This window comes from Nuphar pumila, chromosome 4, assembly GCF_984573655.1.
Source record: "Nuphar pumila chromosome 4, dmNupPumi1.hap1.1, whole genome shotgun sequence".
Taxonomy (NCBI): Eukaryota; Viridiplantae; Streptophyta; class Magnoliopsida; order Nymphaeales; family Nymphaeaceae; genus Nuphar; species Nuphar pumila.
In genome coordinates, this window is record NC_143252.1 from 43,611,592 (window position 1) to 43,635,225 (window position 23,634).

General features: G+C 37.0%; 1 protein-coding gene across 1 annotated transcript in view; it reads right to left on the reverse strand.

Moving 5' to 3' along the window:
* LOC149840122 (putative protein S-acyltransferase 12) overlaps positions 1–23,634 on the reverse strand; it is a 63,282-nt gene that overhangs the window by 356 nt on the left and 39,292 nt on the right. The window contains exons 3-6 of the mRNA XM_090004346.1: positions 14,351–14,442; positions 6,308–6,434; positions 6,138–6,223; positions 6,003–6,068 (exon numbers count right to left, since the gene is read on the reverse strand). Of these exons, the coding sequence (XP_089860472.1) occupies positions 6,003–6,068; positions 6,138–6,223; positions 6,308–6,434; positions 14,351–14,442 (371 nt within the window). The remainder of the gene's footprint in view (positions 1–6,002; positions 6,069–6,137; positions 6,224–6,307; positions 6,435–14,350; positions 14,443–23,634) is intronic.

A 23,634-nucleotide genomic window follows, 5' to 3' on the forward strand; every position in this document is an offset into this window, starting at 1 on the left:
TCATTTGACCATGAGAAGTTGAAGCTGCACAGATTATTTGAAATAGTTCCCACTATCATCAACCAAGGACAAAAAATGGAATGAGTGTGGGGTAATAATTCCATATTGATCTGAACCAATCCGTATGCTTCTTCTCATGCTTTGGATCCAATTCATGGATAAATGTCCAGAATGACTGACCAATACATGTGTTGGAAGTATTCTGCAGCAGAATCTTAGTCGGAATACAAAAAAAAGGATGTTTTATGAAAGTCGGCTGGTTAAAGAAAGCTAAGGTAAGATAACAGCATCCTTTGATCTACATTGTGGCCAAGTAGACCCACATACTCTGTAACTCAGCCATTCTGAACATGAATTTGGCCATAGTGGCGGTTGTCTACCTACCTCGAAGTAATGGATTCTTATCTCATTTTGACCCTTCATCGACAGAAATGTAAAAGAGGTTTGAAAGTTCTGTTACTGTAAAATTGTCTATGAAAAGACAATACGCATACGAGCACAAATAATATAGAAAAGATGTGCACGAAGGCACTCTCACAACACTTGAACAAAGTACGCAAAAGCGTAAAAATAATAAACATGCACAATGGCATGTATTTTATAGAAAGAACCAAATGCTTGAGACTCTCAAGCTTAGGGAAAACAAGGGAGGAACACCCCTATTTATACAAGAAAGAGGAGGTGTAAGGGGGCTCCCAAAGGAGTCGTTGGGGAGCCCCCAACCACTCTATTGGGGGACCCCCAATGCACCTTTTATGAAAATGTAAAAAATAAAAAGAATAAAAATACAAAAAATAAAAAGAAAGAAAAGTACAACATATTCCAAATGGAATATGCGCAAGAAGGGAAATTACAATTATACCCTTATCGGGTAAACATAAAAATAAAATAAAAAATATATATAAATATATATATTTATATATATAGAGATACATATACATATATATATTATATGTATATGTATCTCTATTTATATAAGTATATATATTTATATTTACATCAACGATTTTGGGAGATACATTTTAACACCCCCCCTCAAACTTACGGTGTGATAACCGCAAGTTTGCAAAGGAGTAAATGAAATCGGGGCAAACATAGAGCTTTGGTGAAGAAGTCAGCAAGCTGATACTCAGACGTTACGTATGGTAGATCAATGACCTTCTTCAAGTATTCTTCTCTGACATAATGGCAGTCCATCTCTATATGCTTTGTTCGCTCGTGAAAGGTGTGATTCTTGGCAATATAAATTGCACTTTTATTGTCACAACACAGCTTTGTTGGTTCTCTGATAAACACTCCCATATCTTCCAAAAGATTTCGAATCCATACAATTTTCATGGTGGTAAATGTCATGGCTCTATATTCGACTTTAGTGAATGACAGGGAGACCTTCTGTTGCTTTTTACATCGCCATGAGATCAAGGACTCACCTAAGAAAACACAGAAACTAGTGGTGGAGTGACGGTTACTAGGGTCACCTCCCCAATCTGAATCAGTATAAGCAAGCAATTTCAATTCAGATGAAGAGGATAGGAATACACCCTTATTTACCATTCCCTTCAAATATCTAATGATGCGAAGCACAACACTCATATGAACGGTTGTAGGAGCATGCTGAAACTGACTGGCGATGTGTATAACATGTGACAAATCAGGTCGAGTAATGCTAAGATACATTAAAGAACCTACCAACTGCCTGTAAGGAGTAGGATCGGTTAGAGGAACACCGTCGTCAATCTTCATTTTTGCTCCCACAACTTCAGGAGTTTCGCATACTTTGTCATCAGAAATACCTAACCTGTCAATAATCTCGCAGGCAAGTTTAGACCGAGATAGAAAATAACCACGTTGCGAATAGGCAACCTCAATTCCAAGAAAATATGTCAGAAAACCTAAGTTTGACATCTCAAATTTTGAAGTCAAGACGGACTTAATACCCTTGACTCCTTGAACATCATCACCTGTAATTAACATGTCATCAACGTAGAGCAACAAAATTACAATCCCTGCATTAGATTTTCTAGTAAACAAAGCAGTGCCAGTATAACATGAGGAAAAACCATTTTCCAACATTACACTGGTAAATCTATCATACCAGGCTTTAGGGGTCTGCTTTAAACCATAGAGAGCCTTACGAAGACGAAGAACTTTATCTTTAGGAATTATCATGCCTGGTGGGGCATCCATATACACTTCTTCGTTAAGATCACCATTTAAGAAGGCATTTTTAACATCCATTTGAAAAATGTTCCAATTTTTAATAGATGCAATAGTAATAAGACACCTAACGGTAACCATTCGAGCTACAGGGGCAAAGGTTTCTTCGTAATCAATTTCATACTCTTGCCCATACCCTTTTGCAACTAAGCGAACTTTATACCTTTCTAGAGAACCATCGCTCTTAGTTTTAACTTTAAAGACCCATCGACAACCTATAGTTTTCTTTCCTATAGGTAGAGTTTGGAAATCCCAAGTTTCTGCCCTTTTAAGAGCATTAAGTTCACTTTGCATGGCTTCTTGCCATTCTATACATTTTTTAGTTTCTTCAAAATTTATTGGTTCAAAATAAGAGTGAATGGCACTAAGACAAGCCCTATATCGGGGTGAAAAAGAGTCAAAAGATACAAAACGAGTTGGAGGTCTTCTATTCCTTTCAGATCTTCTATGGTCAAGAATAGGAGAAAGCTCACTATATTGATCAATAGCACTTCTAAAGGTGTCTTGGTTTCTACGAGAGTAGGTTATTGGCTCACTTGAAACTCTACTTTCTTGTTCATTGAGTGAGTTATGTTCACCAATATCTGCATCATTTTCCTCATCATGGTTTAATGATACCTCATCATCACTAGATATATCATCATTACTAGACAGTAAGTCAAATAAGGAGTAATCAAAATTTTCTTGTTGAGAAACATTTTTTTCAAAACCACTCTCATTTTCTAAAAAAGTTACATTTCTAGAGACATATAGCTTATCATCTCTAAGGTCATAACAACAAAAACCTTTTTGAGTTTCGGAATAACCAAGAAAGGCACACGGAATAGCCTTAGGAGAGAGCTTGTCATTCTTATCCGTAAGTATAAAACACTTACATCCAAAGACTCTTAACCTATTATAATCAGGTTCAAGCTTATGTAATACCTCAAAGGGAGATATTTTTCCTAATATCCTAGATGGTAAGCGATTTATCAAATAAACAGAAGCAAGAGCTGCTTCAGCCCAAAAGTTTTTAGGAATATTTTGAGATATAAGAAGGGTCCTAGTGGTCTCAATAATGTGCCTATGTTTTCTTTCAGCCAACCCATTCTGTTGAGGTGTTTTAGGACAAGACCTTTGGTGAATAATTCTGTGATCCTCAAGATATACCTTAAATTGATTGGAGAGATATTCTCCTCCAGAGTCACTTCTAAAAATCTTTATGTTGCTGTTGAATTGATTCTTAATCATTGAATGGAAATTTTTAAAACATGAAAACACTTCATGTTTAAACTTAAGAAAATATATCCACGAATATCTGGAAAAATCATCCACAAATATTACGTAATAAGAAAAACCTCCTTTTGAAACAACAGGTGCAAGTCCCCAAACATCCGAATGAACAATTTCGAAAGTTTTAGAAGAGAACATAGTTCTTTGCTCACAAGGTAAACTTCGCATTTTTCCGAGAATGGAGTCATTACAAAAAAAAAGCTTTTACATAGGTCTTTTGCAAAATGTAAATATGATAACTTGGTGATATTAGGATGACCAAGTCTTTTGTGCCACACATTTATATCTTTATGTCGGGCAACATTACACAAAACTTTTGGAACTTGAAGAGATTCCATATAGTATAAATCTCCTCTTTTAAAGCCTTCCCCAATCAATTTCCCGAACTGGCGATCCTGTATTAAGCATTTATCACAAGAGAATTTAATATCGCAGCCATGGTCCGTGAGTTGAGAAACAGAGAGGAGATTTAAGTTAAGTTTAGGTATAAATCTGATTTTTGGAATAGAAAATTCTTGAGTTTCAAAATTACCTATTCCTTTAATTTCAAGAGAGGTTCCATCAGCAGTGGAGACATAAGATGGGGAACCATTTTTTGAATAATCAGAAAGTGAAAAAATGTTTGGGGACATATGAAAGGATGCACCGGAGTCCAAAAGCCAAGAGATTTTACCTGGAGAGGAAAAAGTGGATACGGCCGCACCGGAGGTAGATCCCTTGAGGAGAGGTTGAAGAGCTTCCACTATTTGATTTATAGAAAGGGTCCCACTCGAAGATGCCTCATCCTTCTGCGATACACCAGTGGTAGCCATGGCTAGAAGTTTCTTCCATTTGGGACATACGGGTTTGATATGCCTCGGTTCTTTACAAAAATGACAAATAGTTTTGCTATAGTCCCTTCTTCCTCTTTGACCACCATTTTCACCTTGATTTTGAAATTTAAAGTGAGGGGGACGATAGGTTCTTACATTGTTTCCGGGTCTGGATACGGCATTGACCTCACTATTTTCTTCAATATTACAAGGGACCGCAAGAACATTTGGTCCTTGTTTACATAAATTCATACGAGTCTCTTCACCACTTAATTTGGTGAGAACATCTTCAAGAGAAGGGGGAGAAAAATAGGAGAGAAGAGATGACCTTATTTGCTCAAATTCGGGCCTTAGCCCATTCAAAAAGTTGAAGAACCGATCTTCTTCAAGTTGCTTGTGACAGAGCTCAATTGCCTCTCCACTCCATTTTGGTTCAAGCATTGCAAGCTCATCCCAAATAGAGGAAAGATCGGCAAAGTATTCCCTAATCGTCATTTCACCTTGAGTAAGGGAGATAGCCTTCTTTTGAAGGTAATACTTATGAGAGAGATCCCTTGAGGTGTACATTTTTTCAAGATAATGCCAAGCTTCCGATGCCTTTTTGAATTTAATAATGTTGGCATTAATCTTGGTTTCCACGGATGAGAAAAACCATGAAAGAATCTTGAAATTCTTCATTTCCCATTCATCGTGTTTCTTGGAGTATTCTTCAAGGGATTTGGTTCTTTCTTCTCCCTCAAGAATCTTGATTTCGCTTCCATTTACTACGGTAATCTTGGGTTCCGGTTTCGGAATTGTGCCAAGTACATATCCCCATAGGCCTTTCCCTTTTATATGAGCCTCCATATTTCCGGCCCAAACATGATAGTTGGACCCATTTAATTTGAAACCAAGAGCAAAATGGGACTCTTTTTCGCCCATTAGAGAGTAAAGAGGTAGAGGAAAAAGCGTACCAACACAATATTTTCAACACCAACTTTGCACAAGATTCTTCTAAAATATTTGAGAAGAAAGATCCACCACTTCAAACTTCAAATATCGGAAGGCACGTTTTTCGATGCACTCGAAAATGGAGAATCCCACGATCTTCAATAATCAACCTTGCTCTGATACCATGTAAAATTGTCTATAAAAAGACAATACGCATACAAGCACAAATAATATAGAAAAAATGTGCATGAAGGCACTCTCACAACACTTGAACAAAGTACGCAAAAGCGTAAAAATAATAAACATGCACAATGGCATGTATTTTATAGAAAGAACCAAATGCTTGAGACTCTCAAGCTTAGGGAAAACAAGGGGGGAACACCCCTATTTATACAAGAAAGAGGAGGTGCAAGGGGCTCCCAAAGGAGTCGTTGGGGAGCCCCCAACGGTCACATTTGTGACCGTTGGGGGCCCCCAACGACTCTATTGGGGGACCCCCAATGCACCTTTTATGAAAATGTAAAAAATAAAAAGAATAAAAATACAAAAAATAAAAAGAAAGAAAAGTACAACATATTCCAAATGGAATATGCGCAAGAAGGGAAATTACAATTATACCCTTATCGGGTAAACATAAAAATAAAATAAAAAATATATATAAATGTATATATTTATATATATAGAGATACATATACATATAATATATATATATATATGTATCTCTATTTATATTTACATCAACGATTTTGGGAGATACATTTTAACAGTTACCTGTTGCACATTCTTCTTCTTGCCCAGGTCATATTTCCATCTGATTGCTGTTCTTTTCTCATAAACCTATAAAGGGTATGTTATTAATACAACAAACCAGGGAGGAATAAACAAAAAGTATGAAGCAAGATTTACCTCAATAGTTGTAGTATTGATTAACAAAAGAGATGAATGCAAGATCACAAAACCAAGAAGGCTGAGGGCAAATACTAAATTAATTACTGCACAAAGAGAGAGAACAATGGTTCAAAGCAGTAGCAATTACAGCAACCTTGAAATTCAAGGTATCTCGGTAAGAAGTTTACCAAAAGTAAGGAAGATGACAGCAAGGTTGCCAGGAGAGCCAGAATGATCTTTAACCTCCCCAAAGAACCTGATGAACTGGGGTAGAAGTACCAGCGTGTCCAATGTGGTCTCCAGATATGTATACAGCTGTAAGAAAATAAACACGTTTGTAAGTACCAATAAGGAGATTGACAATAGAGCACGTAACACAGTATCCTCATCAGCAGTAACTTCAAGCAATAAATTTGGAAAGATTATTCAAGCAAATGTATATGAAATAAGATCTCAACAATATACCAGTTGTACAAGTGAATGTTAATAAAGACTAGCATTCCATGTACTATTGTTTTCACTGGAAAGAGGCAAATTATATTGACAAAATCAAGGGCCATCATTAAACTTACAACCGACATTTGAGTTCTTTATTCATCAGTTTATTCTTTTATCCAAATATAGCCCAAGACATCATCATTATATAAATGCAATTTAATATTTTTTCAAATTTAACTCACTTCATTGAAGCAACCTTACAAAGGAATGGACATCGGTCTCAAGAATTGTGACCATGAATTGGTGGGTTCTAGGTGTACACTTGTGACTGACTCAGGTCTCCAGCCTAGACTGTTTGACATAGCCACGCACACCAAGCATCTACTGAGTCTTACCAAGATTCAGAGATTCTTTAGGCTCTTCATATGGAGGATTTCATCAAGCTGACTGAGCCATTCAAAAATAGTGACCTTGTTGTAGCCTGCAGCGGCAGTTGGCCAAATGCCCAAAGACCCCTGCATGGCAGGCTATGATCTTTGTAATGAAACAGACCTCAGTTAATGGGAATTCCATGATATGGGACATGGGTCACAGTCCAAAGTAGAGAACACAGTGCACGCATTGAATGACTCATTTAGGTCATCCGAATCAGTAGAGGACTCAGTCAAGTCTTGAACGAGTCAATATGACCACGAACTTTAGTACTCTACATTGATATCTAACCTTAAACCCAAATATTGCGACCAAGTGCATCTGAAAAAAATATATGCAAAACATTCTACTGGTGAAATTTTTTGCCTATTCTTCAAAAATGATGCACTAGTTTTGGTTTACAAAATTTCAAAGGGCAACCAGAAGGTATTTATTGCCACTATGTAACATGGGTGCTTTTGTACCCCTGAAGCATCCGTGTTGACACTGCTGGGTGTGGGTGTGAAATTGTCTACGAATAGACAATACGCATACAAGCATAAATACTTAAAAAAGAAGTGCACGAAGGCACTTTCACAACACTTGAACACAATACGCAAAAAGCGTAAAAATAATGAACATGCAATAATGCATGTGTTTCATAAAGAAGGAGGAAATGCTTGAGACTCTCAAGCTTAGGAAATACAAGGGGGGAACACCCCTATTTATACAAATGCAAGGAGGTGCAAAGGGGGGCTCCCAAAGGAGTCGTTGGGAGCCCCCAACGGTCACATTTGTGACCGTTGGGGGGCCCCAACGACTCTATTGGGGGACCCCCAATGCATATTAAAAATATCAAAAATAAAAAAGAAAAAAAGAATTACAAAAAACAAAAAAGAAATTTACAACATATTCTAAAGGTGAATATGCGCAAAACAGGAAATGACAAAAATACCCTTTTGGGTAGAAAAATATATAAATATATATATTTATATATATAGAGATATATGTACATATAATATATTATATGTAAATATATCTCTATGTATATAAATATATATATTTATATTTACAATATTGATTTTTAAGAGCTACATTTTAACACCCCCCCTCAAACTTACGGTGTGATAACCGCAAGTTTGTCAAGAAGGAAATGAAATATGGGCGAACATAGAGCTTTTGTGAAGAAGTCGGCAAGTTGATACTCAGATGTCACATATGGTAGATCAATGACCTTCTTCAAGTATTCCTCTCGGACATAATGACAATCTATCTCTATATGCTTTGTTCGCTCGTGAAAGGTGTGGTTCTTGCAATGTAGATTGCACTTTTATTGTCACAGCATAGCTTTGTTGGTTCTTTGACAACTACTCCCATATCTTCCAAAAGACGTCGAATCCATACTATTTCCATGGTGGTAGATGTCATGGCTCTGTATTCGGCTTCAGTGGATGATAAGAAGACCTTCTGTTGCTTTTTACATCGCCACGAGATCAAAAATTCTCCTAAGAAAATACAAAAGCCAGTGGTGGAGTGACGGTTACTAGGGTCACCTCCCCAATCTGAGTCAGTATAAGCAAGCAATTTTAATTCAGAAGAAGAGGATAGGAATACTCTCTTATTTACCGTTCCCTTCAAGTATCTGATGATGCTCGCACAACACTCATATGAATGGTTGTAGGAGCATGCTGAAACTGACTGGCGATGTGTATAGCATGTGACAAATCGGGTCAAGTAATGCTAAGATACATTAAAGAACCTACCAACTGCCTGTAGGGAGTAGGATCGGTTAGAGGAACACCATCGTTAATCTTCATTTTTGCTCCCACAACTTCAGGAGTTTCGCATACTTTGTCATCAGAAATCCCTGATCTGTCAATAATCTCACAAGCAAGTTTAGACTGAGATAGAAAATAACCACGTTGCGAATAGGCAACCTCAATTCCAAGAAAATATGTCAGAAAACCTAAGTCTGACATCTCAAATTTTGAAGTCAAGACGGACTTAATACCCTTGACTCCTTGAACATCATCACCTGTAATTAACATGTCAGCAACATATAGTAACAATATTACAATTCCTGCTTTAGATTTTCTAGTAAATAAAGCAGTATCAGTATAACATGAGGAGAAACCATTTTCTAGCATTACACTGGTAAATCTATCATACCAGGCTTTGGGGGCCTGTTTAAAACCATAAAGAGCCTTTCGAAGACGAAGAACTTTATCTTTAGGAATCTTCATGCCTAGAGGGGCTTCCATATATACCTCTTCGTTAAGGTCACCATTTAAAAAAGCATTTTTCACATCCATTTGAAAAATATTCCAATTTTTAATAGATGCAATAGTAATGAGGCATCTAACTGTAACCATTCGGGCTACAGGAGCAAAAGTTTCTTCACAATCAATTCCATACTCTTGCCCATACCCTTTTGCAACTAAGCGAGCTTTATACCTTTCCAGGGATCCGTCGCTTTTAGTTTTAACTTTAAAAACCCATCGACAACCTATAGTTTTCTTTTCTATGGGTAGAGTTTGGAAATCCCAAGTTTCAGCCCTTTTGAGAGCACTAAGTTCTTTTTGCATGGGTAGAGCCATTCTATACATTTTTTAGCTTCTTCAAAATTCCTTGGCTCAAAATAAGAGTGAATGGCACTAAGACAAGCCCTATACCGAGGGGAAAAGGAATCAAAAGAGACAAAACGAGTTGGTGGTCTCCTATTCCTCTCAGATCTTCGGTGATCGAGAGTAGGTACAAGCTCACTATATTGGTCAATGACACTTCTAAAGGTGTCTTGGTTTCTACGGGAGTAGGTTATCGGATCACTTGAAATCCTGTTTTCTTGATCATTGAGAGGGTTATGTTCTTCGACATCACCATCATTTTCCTCATCGTGATCATCATCACTAGATATATCATCATTACTAGCCAATAAATCAAAAAGAAATGAGTAATCAAAATTTTCTTGTTGAGAAACATTTTTTTCAAATCCACTCTCATTTTCTAAAAACGTTACATTTCTAGAAACATATAACTTATCATTTCAAAGATCATAGCAACGAAACCCTTTTTGAGTTTCGGAATACCCAAGAAAGGCGCAGGGGATAGCTTTGGGAGAGAGCTTGTCATTTTTATCCGTAAGTATAAAACATTTACACCCAAAAACACGTAACCTATTATAATCAGGCTCAAGTTTATATAAGATCTCAAAAGGGGATATTTTTCCTAATATCCTAGATGGTAAGCGGTTTATCAGATAAACAGAAGCGAGGGCTGCTTCAGCCCAAAAGTTCTTAGGAATATTTTGAGAAATAAGCAGGGTCCTAGTGGTCTCAATAATATGCCTATGTTTTCTTTAGGCCAATCCATTCTGTTGAAGGGTTTTAGGACAAGACCTTTGATGAATAATTCTGTGATCCTCAAGATATATTTTAAATTGGTTGGAGAGATATTCTCCTCCAGAATCACTTCTAAAAATCTTTATATTACTATTGAATTGATTCTTGATCATTGAGTGGAGGGTTTTAAACATGTAAAAACTTCATGTTTGTACTTTAGGAAATAGATCCATGAATACCTGGAGAAATCATCCACAAAAATAACATAGTAAGAAAAGCCTCCTTTTGAAACAACAGGTGCGGGTCCCCAAACATCGGAATGAACAATTTCGAAGGTTTTAGATGAGAACATAGTTCTTTGTTTAAACGGTAAACTTTGTATTTTTTCGAGAATACAATCATTACAGGAAAAAGAACTTTTACATAGATCCTTTGCAAAATGTAAATAAGATAACTTGGTGGCATTAGGATGACCAAGTCTTTTGTGCCATATGTTTATATCTTTATTCCGGGCAACATTACAAAATGATTTTGGAACTTGGAGAGATTCCATATAGTATAAGTCTCCTTTTCTATAGCCTTCCCCAATCAATCTCCCGGACCGGCGATCCTGTATTAAACATTTGTCACATGAAAATTTAATATCGCATCCATGGTCCGAGAGTTGAGAAACAGAGAGAAGGTTTAAGTTAAGTTTAGGTATAAATCTAATTTTTGGAATGGAAAAACCTTGAGTTTCAAAATTACCTATTCCTTTAATTTCAAGGGAGGTTCCATCCGCAGTGGAAACAAAGGATGGAGAAACATTTTTTGAAAAATTGGAAAGTGAAAACATGTTTGGGGACATATGAAAAGATGCACCTGAGTCCAAAAGCCAAGAGACTTTACCTGGAATGGAAGAGGTAGACACGGCGGCACCGGATGTAGCTCCCTTGAGAAGAGGTTGAAGGGCTTCCACTATTTGATTCAACGAGAGTGACCCACTTGATGATGCCTCTTCCTTTTGTGGTACACCGGTGGTGGCCATAGCGAGAAGCCTCTTCCATTTGGGACATACGGGCTTGATATGCCCAGTTCCTTACAAAAGTGACAAATAGTCTTGCTATAGTCTCTCTTTCCTCTTTGTCCACCATCTCCTCCTTGATTTTGGAATTTGAAATGAGGAGGACGATAGGTCTTTACATTATTTCCGGGTCTTGATACGCATTGACCTCATTGTTTTCTTCATGATTACAAGGAACCACAAGAACATTTGATCCTTGTTTACATAAACTCATACGAGTTTCCTCACCACTTAATTTGGTGAGAACATCTTCAAGAGATGGAGGAGTAAATGAGGATAGAAGGGATGACCTTATTTGCTCAAATTCCGGTCTTAACCCATTCAAAAAATTGAAGAACCGATCTTCTTCAAGTTGCTTGTGGCGGAGTTCAATTGCCTCTCCACTCCATTTTGGTTCAAGCATGGAAAGCTCATCCCAAATGAAGGAGAGGTCGGCATAATATTCCCTTATGGACATTTCACCTTGAGTAAGGGAGAGGGCCTTCTTTTGAAGGTAATACTTATGAGATAGATCTCTTGATGTATACATTTTCTCGAGATAATGCCACGCTTCCGATGCTTTCTTGAACTTGATAATGTTGGCATTAATCTTTGTTTCGACGGATGCGAAGAACCAAGAAAGAATCTTGAAGTTCTTCATTTCCCATTCGTCGTGCTTCTTGGAGTATTCTTCAAGAGCTTTGATCCTTTCCTCTCCCTCAAGAACCTTGATTTCATTTCCGTCCATCACGGTTATTTTGGGTTCCGGTTCCGGAATAGTGCCTTGCACATAACCCCATAATCCTTTACCTTTTATGTGAGCCTCCATGTTCCCGGCCCAAATATAGTAGTTGGACCCATTCAACTTGAAGCCAAGGGCGAAGTGAGACTCTTTTTCACCCATTAAGGAGTAAAGAAAAAGAGAATGAGGCGTACCAACACAATGTTTCAACTTCTAGCTTGCACAAGATCCTTCTAAAATATTTGAGAAGCAAGATCCACCACTTCAACTTCCAAGAATCTGAAGGAACGGTTTTTGAGGCACTAAAAAAAAGAAGAATCCCACGATCCTTAATCACCAACCGAGCTCTGATACCATGTGAAATTGTCTACGAAGAGACAATACGCATACAAGCATAAATACTTAAAAAAGAAGTGTACGAAGGCACTTTCACAACACTTGAACACAATACGCAAAAAGCGTAAAAATAATGAACATGCAATAATGCATGTGTTTCATAAAGAAGGAGGAAATGCTTGACTCTCAAGCTTAGGAAATACAAGGGGGGAACACCCCTATTTATACAAATGCAAGGAGGTGCAAAGGGGGGTCCCCAAAGGAGTCGTTGGGAGCCCCCAACGGTCACATTTGTGACCGTTGGGGCCCCCCAACGACTCTATTGGGGGACCCCCAATGCATATTAAAAATATCAAAAAGAAAAAAGAAAAAAAGAATTACAAAAAACAAAAAAGAAATTTACAACATATTCTAAAGGTGAATATGCGCAAAATAGGAAATGACAAAAATACCCTTTTGGGTAGAAAAATATATAAATATATATATTTATATATATAGAGATATATGTACATATAATATATTATATGTAAATATATCTCTATGTATATAAATATATATTTATATTTACAATATTGATTTTTAAGAGCTACATGCGTCACCTGACACGGATGGGTGCAGGTCGACAAGTGTGGGGAGTGGACAACCCCACACCCGATCATTTTAGTCCAGTTTTGAACTTGGTCAACATTGACCAGGTCCAAAGTTGTTCAAATTTAAAAAACAGAGTTAGAAATCTAAAAAAAACTTATAATTGTGTGAAAGTGTGTGTGTGTGTGTGTCATTTGTACATGCAATTTAATAGAAAACACCACTTTTTCACATTTTCCACTTTTTTGTAAATTTAACCTCGTGTATATAGTTTGTTTAGTAGAAAACAAGTCTTAGCTCATGTTTTTGCAACATGTAGGTTTTTTCAAGGGCTTTAAAAATCAATGACCCACAATGTACCAATTAATGACTCATAAAATCATATTTTTACATAGAAAAAAAAAGATCCATAGTGTGATCCCTAGCAAACAAACCATGCTTAACACATCTATGAGGTCAGATTGAGTGGATACAACTTGCAGCTATGATTTTCCAACTAGATTATAGACATAGTAAACAGCACCAAATATATATATATATATATATATATATATATATATATATATAAATATATATATATATAGTTTTTTTAAATTGCCGCATCACACCCTTTTCACCCACACCTATGTGACATTTTTTTTCTATTGGCTAGCTGGGGTTAGGCAGACTCCCCCAACGGATTACAATCAGACAGATTACAACGTGTATGGATTTGGGAACCATTCACCTGCACCTATGTGACAGAGAGTGTCTATTATGAGGAATATCCAGAAGTTTAGTAAATCTGCAGGTGCCTTAGTGATATGAAGTTAGCTATACTAAAAAGGAAGCTAACCATCAAGGCAGAGGGACACACAACTACATAAAATGTTACCCTAGCAAGGCAAGGTCTTCAAGAACCTAGCAGCCCACAAACTAACAACCTGGCAGACCATGACCTACCCTGTGATGGTAGTAACCATTGTTTACATGAACAGGACAAATTATTTTATATTTAAATAATCATTTTTTTACAAATTTGGGCAAAAAAAGGAACCCTAAGCGGTCCTTTATTGATTGGTCATGGTTGTAGTAATCTCCACCTTCCTACAACTTATTCAATCACTTCAAACTACATAAAACAACGAACTACTGCCATATCCATTAACATTATATTTAATAGAAGCCACTGAAAGAGAAGCTACACATAACCCCCTTGTGCAAGATTCTTCTACAAAATAAAAATGATGTATTATGCAACTTCACAAATGAACAAATGATTAATAACAATCTCAACATTTCTCCACAAGTATCTAAGCAATTAAAAGCAAAATATAAACCAAGCTTAGTTGATTACCAGGAAAAGAAGAAAGAATTTGTAGTTTCGTGCACCAACACAGTTGACAACCCATACACAATGGTGATCCATCTTCAGTACACATCTTTGACCTTCACTCACAACAATGTGAAATTGAATATTTTCCCAAAACAAACTACTACTATTTATTATTTGTTTTAAATAAAGCTGGACATTAAGCAGCTTTATAATGGAAGTGGATTCTTATAACATCTTTCTACAATGAAAATTCACAAAGAGCAAAGAATTGGTCGCAAAGCAACTTTTCCAAAGCTGGAACTGGAAATACTAAAAAAGCATAACAGTTTGCAAAGGAGGTGATATCTTATGCCAAACAATCTGTCTGACATATTTTACAAACAAAAAATGCTTGTGAACTACAACAATTAGACTATGGAATCCAGAGAACTAATAAACTTGTTCAGTCAAAATACTTAGAGGAAAACCCCAGGTCTATAGAATGGGATGTGAAAATACATGTTGAATGAGAGTCTTACTAATGTCCTAAATGGCTGACCAAGTTTTTGACTTTTTTGGTCTATACATAGACTTGTAATAGAGGCCTATTAAGAAGGCGCTTTTTTGTCCACTTTGTAAGTCAAATAGTAAAAGATTATAAAAGAAGAGAGGGCACGATAGGGCAACTCTCACTCTCTCATTCTTTTTCCTCTAAACTCTATTCTACTTCCATCACCTTCTTCTTCTCCTCCCATTCCCTTTCTATTCTTCTTGGGTTCATTTTCTGCAGGTTCTACAGGATAAAAGGACTCACAGAGGGAACATGACACTGCTAAGATGGTATCAGAGCAGGCTGCTGACATCAGCACCTGGGCTGACCAGTGAGGGTTGAAGTTTGGAACCATAGGTCTTTGATAGAATCCTATTTTTAGAGATTTTTCATGATTTTTCCAACACTTTTTGGTGAGTGCAAGAGTTTTAAAATTTTCAAGTTATTTTCTGCCGCCACGCTACAGTAGGGTTTTTCTTGGATCTGGAAGTACTGAGGTATTCCTGGGTTGTCTCAATGGTTGGAGTGCATTGAAAAAGGACCACAGATACTGTCCAAGCCAACTGGGTGCTTCTATTTATGGTTATGGGTAATATTTGAGAAGTTTTTCATGGTTCTTTGTGGGGGTAAGAAAGGTATTATGAGAAGGGTTGCACGATTAGTGTTACTTCAGAACTATAAGTCAGCCAAGGTGAACAGGTTGTGTATGTGGAGCAGTGTGATTTATCATGTAAAGAACCTCGCATGTATGAAGCTCCTCTTCTGTCTTTGAGGACATTTTTGGTTTATCAGCCATCCATATAAAGTGTGTTAACATTGTTTGGGTGTGATTCCTTTCCCATGGTGTTAGTAGCTCTCCTTCATTAATAGAGGTCCAAAAGCAAGTAAATGGACCCATCCAAAGAGAAACCTATAATTGGACAATTGAAGGACCAAGTGGAGCTAAACCCCTAGTGGAGTAGGGTCAACTACTAATGAAGGTTCAAGTTTTCAGATTACCAATGTTAAGTTTGATGGAAAAAAATATGAAGAATGGTCACGGTCTGTTGAGATTTCAATAGGACCTGAAGGAAGTTAGGGTACATCAGTGGGAGTGCAAAAAGACCCGATGAGGGTCACCCTAGTTACTCTAATCGGGAAGGCGACAACTATCTCGTCATGGCATGGTACTCCAATCAATGGAGTCATAAATTAAAAAAACATTCTTCATTTGTGAGACCACCAAGAAATATTGGTGGATGACTCTTTCAAATATTTGGGATCTATCATTCGAAATGATGGAGAAATTGTTGCAGATGTAAACCATAGGATAAAGGTTGGGTGAATGAAATGGAAAAGTGCAACTGGAGTGTTGTGCGATCGTAGAATGCCATTGGGGTTGAAGGGAAAGTTTTATAGGACGACAATTAGGCCCGCTTTATTATATGGTACAGAATGTTGGGCGGCCAAGAGACATCATATTCAAAAAATGAGTGTAGCTGAGATGCGTATGCTTCGATGGATGTGTGGAAATACAATAAAAGATAAGATTCGAAACAAGGAGATACTTAAGAAGGTAGGTGTTGCATCCATTGAAAATAAGATGAGAGAAAATCGTTTACGATGGTTTGGACATATTCGGCGAAGGCCTAATGATGCTCCAGTTAGAAGGATGGACAAATGGAAAAATATATTAGTCAAAAGAGGTCGAGGTAGGCCTAAGATGGAGATGATAGGAAATGATATGAATGCTTTGAACCTCACCGAGGACATGGCATTGGATAGAAATGATTGGAGGAGAAGGATTCATGTGGAGGACCCAGAATGATTTTCTTTTTTGGTTCATATCGCCGACCCCAATTGTTTTGGGATGAAGGCGTAGTTGTTGTTATTGTATTTGTGAGACCACCAAGGAAGTGTGTGATGCAGTTTTGAAATGTGGCTGAGAAATGTGATCTCATGGACAAGGTAAGTCATGCAAGCAAAGTGGGCAACACCTAAACAAGTAATACAATAAACTTTGGGCAAAATGAGAGGAGCCAAGTCCTATGACAAAGGGAAGTGTACACAATGTATGAAGTGTGTGCAATGTATGAAAGACCATCAAAGGAAGTAGAAGAAAAGGTTTTCGACTTTTCACGATGTCTTGATAGTGAATATGAGCATGTGAAGTTAAGCATTATGAGGAGAGATAAGCTACCCTCTCATGGGATCTGTACGCTCTTCTCCAAGAGAGGAAGATCGAAGGGACCTAGGTATTACACATGAAACTGTTAAAATGTATCCCATATATATATATATATATATATATATATATATATATATATATATATATATATATATATATATATATATATATATATCCAATAGGGGTATTTTTGTAATTTCACATAGTTGTTTTAGAAAACAACTATTTTTGAATTTTGTTAAAATGTAATTTTCTTTTTTGTTTTTTACAATTCTTTTTTGTATTTTTTAAGGACCAAAAGGGGCTCCAACCATAGAGTCGTTGGAGCCCCCAACGGTCACAAATGTGACCGTTGGGGGCTCCCAACGACTCCATGGGAGCCCCCCCCTTTTGGCTCTCCTTTTGAGGCCTTTGGCCTACCTTTCTCTCCTCTCTCTTTTGTATAAATAGGGGTGAACCCCTTGTATATTATTCATTCTTGAGAGCTCTCTCTCTTTTCAATAAGAGGCTTTTTATATTGTTGCCTTCTTAAAGGCTTGTGCTTGTGTTGTCCCTTAGTGGACTTGTGATATTGTCTCTTTTATTTATTGTTGTAAGTGCTCATAAGCACTCTTTATATTTCCGCAATATCTCATTACATGGTATCAAAGCCACTCGATTCTTGAAGGAAAGGTGTGGTTCGTGTATTTCATATTTTGTGGATCTCTTCTCACTTCTTGAAAACATCATGGAGGCAAGGATTGACCTATCCTTCAAGCTCAATGGAAAGAATTACATGATATGGGCATCGGCAATGAAAAATAATCTCAAAGGAAAGAAACTTTGGGGTTTTGTCATGGGTACCGTTCCGGAACCTAAGCTTATGCTCACGAAGAACGAAGGAGGTCAAGAAAAGGCTCTTGAAGGAGATGCTCGCCTCAAAGCCATTGAAAATCATCAAAAAGAAGTGGAAGATTGGGAAAGCAATCACGCGAAAATCCTTGCGTGGTTTATGAATAATGATGAGCTTAACGTATGTGCTAATATAGCTAAATTTCGTAGAGCCAATGAGGCTTGGTCCTTTATGAAGGGTATGTATACTCAAAAGGATCTTGCAAGAGCATATTTCTTGCAAGAGCATATTTCTTGCAAGAAAAGATTAGAACCACCAAACAAGATGATTCTAGCATTCAAGACTATTATAGTGCCCTAAACCCACTATGGGATGAATTGGCTCTTTTAGAGCCAAAATGGGTTTTTATGGAAGATATTGATTTAAGACAAAAACAAATGGAACAAGAACGATTGTTCCAATTTCTTTTTGGGCTACGTCCCGAATTTTAGCAAGTGAGATCCTCACTTCTCCATAGATCTATTTTTCCTCCTATTGAGGATGCTATTGCCGAAATCACCCAAGAGGAGACAAGGCTTGGCATGAGTAAACATGTTGATGAAGTACTTGTCGTATCAAAACCGAGTAACAATGTAAGAACCTATAAACCTCCTCATTTTGGGAAACAAGGAAACTACAATGGAGGAAGAAAAATGATTGTTTGTCATCATTGCTATGAGTCGGGTCACATTAAACCCGCTTGCCCAAAGCTCAATGGAACTTTCAAGCCTAAGGTGGCCTCTCTTGAAGAAACTACCACCAAAGAAGATGAAGGCAAGAACAATGACCTCAAGAAAACTCTTGGGCAAATATCTATGGCTCTCCAACAAATTCTAAAAGTTTTTTCCTCCACATCGGGTGCGGCTATTGCTTCTACATCATCACCCGGTACGTATTCTTGGATCCTTGACTCCGGAGCCTCTTTTCATATGACCCCCCATGAAAATGCATTTATTGACGTTTGCACCAATTCAAAGGACTCGTGTCTCTACGGCCGATGGAACCTTTTTAAAAATTTCAAGTATTGGCTCTTTTAAAGATTCTAAAAATTTTTGTGTTCCAAAAGTAAGAGTTGTTCCCAAACTAAATTTAAACCTTTTTTCGGTCTCCCAAATTGCCGACCATGGATGTGAAATATCTTTCTCATCTAATGGTTGCTTTGTGCAGGATCTCATGTCCGGGAAGCGGATTGGGCAAGGCCATAGAAAGGGAGACCTCTATTATATGGATCATCTCGATCTCCCTACAAATTATTTTTGTTCTTATGTCCAAGAAAAAACCATGGAAACTTGGCATAAAAGACTTGGTCATCCAAGTTATTCCAAAATGTATCTTTTTCCTTTTGGAAACAAATTTTGTAAGGAAAAAGAAATTAATTGCAAAGATTGCATTTTTGGTAAAATGAAGTCTATTACATTTCCAACTAGAACTTTTCTTTCATCAAGACCTTTTGAATTGGTACATTCGGATGTTTGGGGCCCTTCTCCGGTTATGTCTAAGGGAGGCTATTCGTATTATGTTACTTTTATTGATGACTTTACCCGGTATGTTTGGATTTATTTTCTTAGTCATAAATCGGAAGTATTTACCTTCTTTAAAGATTTTCATAGAAAAATTCAAAATCAATTCCAAAATAACATATCTATTTTGAGATCCGATTGCGGTGGTGAATACTTATCTCACGAATTTCAAAGCTATTTAACCCAAAATGAAATTTGCCATCAAAGATCATGTCCTAGGACCCCTCAACAAAATGGCCTAGCGGAAAGGAAACATAGGCACATTATAGAAACCACTAGAACATTACTTGTTTCTAGAAATATTCCAAAGAAGTTTTGGGCCGAAGCCGTTCTAACCGCAACTTATCTAATCAATAGAATGCCCTCTTCTAAATTAAAAAATGCTTCTCCCTATGAAAAGCTCTTTAAACTTTCACCCGATTTCAATCGTCTTCGTATTTTTTGTTGCAAATGCTTTGTCCTATTACATAAAAGGGATTAGTTGTCTTCAAAAGCAATTGAATGTGTTTTTCTAGGATATGGTGAAAATAAAAAAGGGTATAGATGTTATGATTTTAAAAATGATAAACTATATGTTTCAAAAGATGTAACATTTCTAGAAGAAGAGAATGGTTTTGATAAAATAGAAGAAACAAACGAAATTAATTACATATTTTTATATGATCTTATTGATGACATACAAGAAGATTTCCTTGAAAACATAGAAGATACATGTGAGGCTTCCCATCTTGATATAATACCCTCAAATGATAGTGATTCAAATATAAATGTTTACTCAAGAAGAAATCAAGAAAACCCTATTAGTGCCCTCGAAAAATACTCTCAAATTTCTACATCTACTGAGGAACCACAAGTTAGACATTCTTCTAGAATATCAATACCCCCAAATAGGTTCGTATCTTATGATTCCTTAACTCCCAACTATCGGGCATGTTTAACAACCCTTCACTCTTATTTTGAACCCGCTCATTATAATCAAGTTAAATTTATACCATATTGGGTTGAAGCAATGCAAGTTGAACTAAATGCACTAAAAAAGGCTAATACTTGGGAAATAGTTAATCTACCCCCACACAAAAAACCTATTGGGTGTCGTTGGGTCTTCAAAGTTAAAACTAAAAGTGATGGCTCTTTGGAACGATATAAAGCTCGATTAGTCGCTAAGGGATACTCCCAAGAATATGGCATTGATTATGAAGAAACATTCGCTCCCGTAGCTCAAATGACCAGTGTCAGGACCTTAATAGCTGTCGCATCAACCAAAAAGTGGCCTATTTATCAACTTGATGTAAAAAATGCCTTTTTAAATGAAAGTTTAAGTGAAGAAGTTTACATGGATCCACCACCCGGAATTAATATTAAGCAAGGTCAAACACTTCGGCTTTTAAAGGCATTGTATGGCCTTAAACAAGCTCCTAAGGCTTGGTATGATCGTTTCAGTGATATCATGATAAAGTTAGGATTTCACTCTTATTATACTGACACTGCTCTTTTTGTTAAAAATGCAGATACTAGTATCGTAATATTGTTGCCTTATGTTGATGATATGATTATCACTGGGAATGATCAAAACAGTATTATTGATGTTAAAAATATGTTGAAAAAATAATTTTGATATGTCTGATTTAGGTTTTCTTAGATATTTTCTTGGAATTGAAGTTGCATACTCTTCTCGAGGATATATTTTGTCACAGATGAAGATTGCTGCAGATATCTGTTCTAAGTCTGGGATTTCTGATGACAAGAAAGTAGAGACTCCCGAGGTTATTAATGCCAAATTACGGTTGAAGGATGGGGTTCTTCTGGAAGACCCCACACCCTACAGACAACTCATTGGGTCTCTTACCTATTTAACCATCACCAAACCAAACATCACCATGCGGTTCATTCAGTTAGCCAATTTCAGCATGCTCCTATAACTGTGCATATGAGTGTTGTTCTCTGGATCATCCGTTACATTCGGAATACCATCAATAAAGGGCTATTTCTATCATCCTCTTCTTCCTTGAATCTTCTTGCTTATACTGATGCAGATTGGGGAAGTAACCCTAATGATCGAGTCTTAACTACTGGTTTTTGTGTCTTTTTAGGGGACTCTTTGATTGTCTGGCGATGCAAGAAGCAGCAGAAAGTATCACTATCATCTACTGAAGCGGAGTATCGGGCCATGACAACCACGACAATGGAGCTTGTATGGCTTCGCAGTCTGCTTAAAGACATGGGGGTTGATATTACCGAAGCCTCAAAATTATGTTGCGACAACAAGAGTGTCATCTATATTGCAAGCAATCATACCTTCCATGAGCGTACAAAACATATCGAAATGGATTGCCACTATGTTCGTGACGAATACTTACGAGGAACAATTGCTCTACCATATGTCACTTCAGAATATCAGTTGGCGGACTTCTTTACTAAAGCTCTTCCGGCTCCTCGCTTCATGTTTCTTCTTGGCAAACTTTCTGTCATTTCCCCGTAAAGTTTGAGGGGGGGTGTTAAAATGTATCCCATATATATATATATATATATATATATATATATATATATATATATATATATTATATATATATATATATTACATCAATACCCGATAGGGGTATTTTTGTAATTTCACATAGTTGTTTTAGAAAACAACTATTTTCGAGTTTTGTTAAAATGTAATTTTCTTTTTTGTTTTTTACAATTCTTTTTTGTATTTTTTAAGGACCAAAAGGGGCTCCAACCATAGAGTCGTTGGAGCCCCCAACGGTCACAAATGTGACCGTTGGGGGCTCCCAACGACTCCATGGGAGCCCCCCCCTTTTGGCTCTCCTTTTGAGGCCTTTGGCCTACCTTTCTCTCCTCTCTCTTTTGTATAAATAGGGGTGAACCCCTTGTATATTATTCATTCTTGAGAGCTCTCTCTCTTTTCAATAAGAGGCTTTTTATATTGTTGCCTTCTTAAAGGCTTGTGCTTGTGTTGTCCCTTAGTGGACTTGTGATATTGTCTCTTTTATTTATTGTTGTAAGTGCTCATAAGCACTCTTTATATTTCCGCAATATCTCATTACAGAAACAAATGTGAAAAAATCTGCCCTCGCTAGCGATCATAACTCTTCTAAGGTATTTGGTGAGAAAGGTAGAGGAAGAGTCATCATGGGCTTGCGTGGATGTGGTAGAACTCATGTAGGTAATGATGAGAAGGATAAATTAAAATGCACTTACTGTGGAAAGAATAGACATAATATAAGCCAATCTTGGGATATAATAGGGAGACTGCAAGGTAGAGGAGCTCGAGCTTTCAATTCTTCTACAAATACCACTAAATATCTAAGATGCTAGAGATGAAGAGTTAGAGCGATTAAGGAAGAAGATAGAAGAGTATGAGATGAATGGAGCCAATCGGCCTAGGGAATCCATGTAAAAATCTCTATAAAGAGAGTGTGTGTACAAACACAATACTTTAGACAAGAAGTGTGCACAAAGGCACAAGGAGAACTGATGCAATGCTACGGTGGACTCGGTACACACCGATCCACGATCCAAGATCCAAACGCACGCGGAAGCTGAAATGATATAAAGTCCCAACAGAACTCTGGAAAACTGATTTTCGGGATCTGTGCACTCTGTTTCGACAAAGGAGATCCAAATGAAAGTTGTGTGTAATTCGCACAGCTTTCCAACGAATCCAAAAATACTAGATTCGGAGCAAGAACGACCGCTCCACGGACTCGACACCGGGACTGCTAAACAAGTCAAACACAGATTATTGAAATTCAGGGGGTAGACTGTTTGAAGGGAATTTTGACCCTTCAAACGTTGAAGTTTGGACAAACTCACAACTGACAAAATGAAGGTCAAATCCAGACCTTTCCAGAACACTAAAGATCACAATTTTTGGAATTTTCTATAATCTTATACGAATTTTTGAATTTTAGAATGGTATGAGTTATTGTTTCAGAAAATAAAATTCAAAGATTCGACAGTAGCAGCAAAGATCAATATTTTTGAAGCAACTAAGCAACAATTCAATCAAAACAAAAAACATGAAAGTTGTAGGTCTAGATTATAACTTTCCACATAATCAAAAAAATCGAAATTTCATTCAAGGAATCTTCAGATAATCAGAAAATACCAAACACTATTAAGTTGGTTCTGAACCAAACTGGTGACAGTGGATGACTATCAGTCTGAAACTTTGACAGACAGATTCAGGGGTTCAAATGAACGAATCTCAGA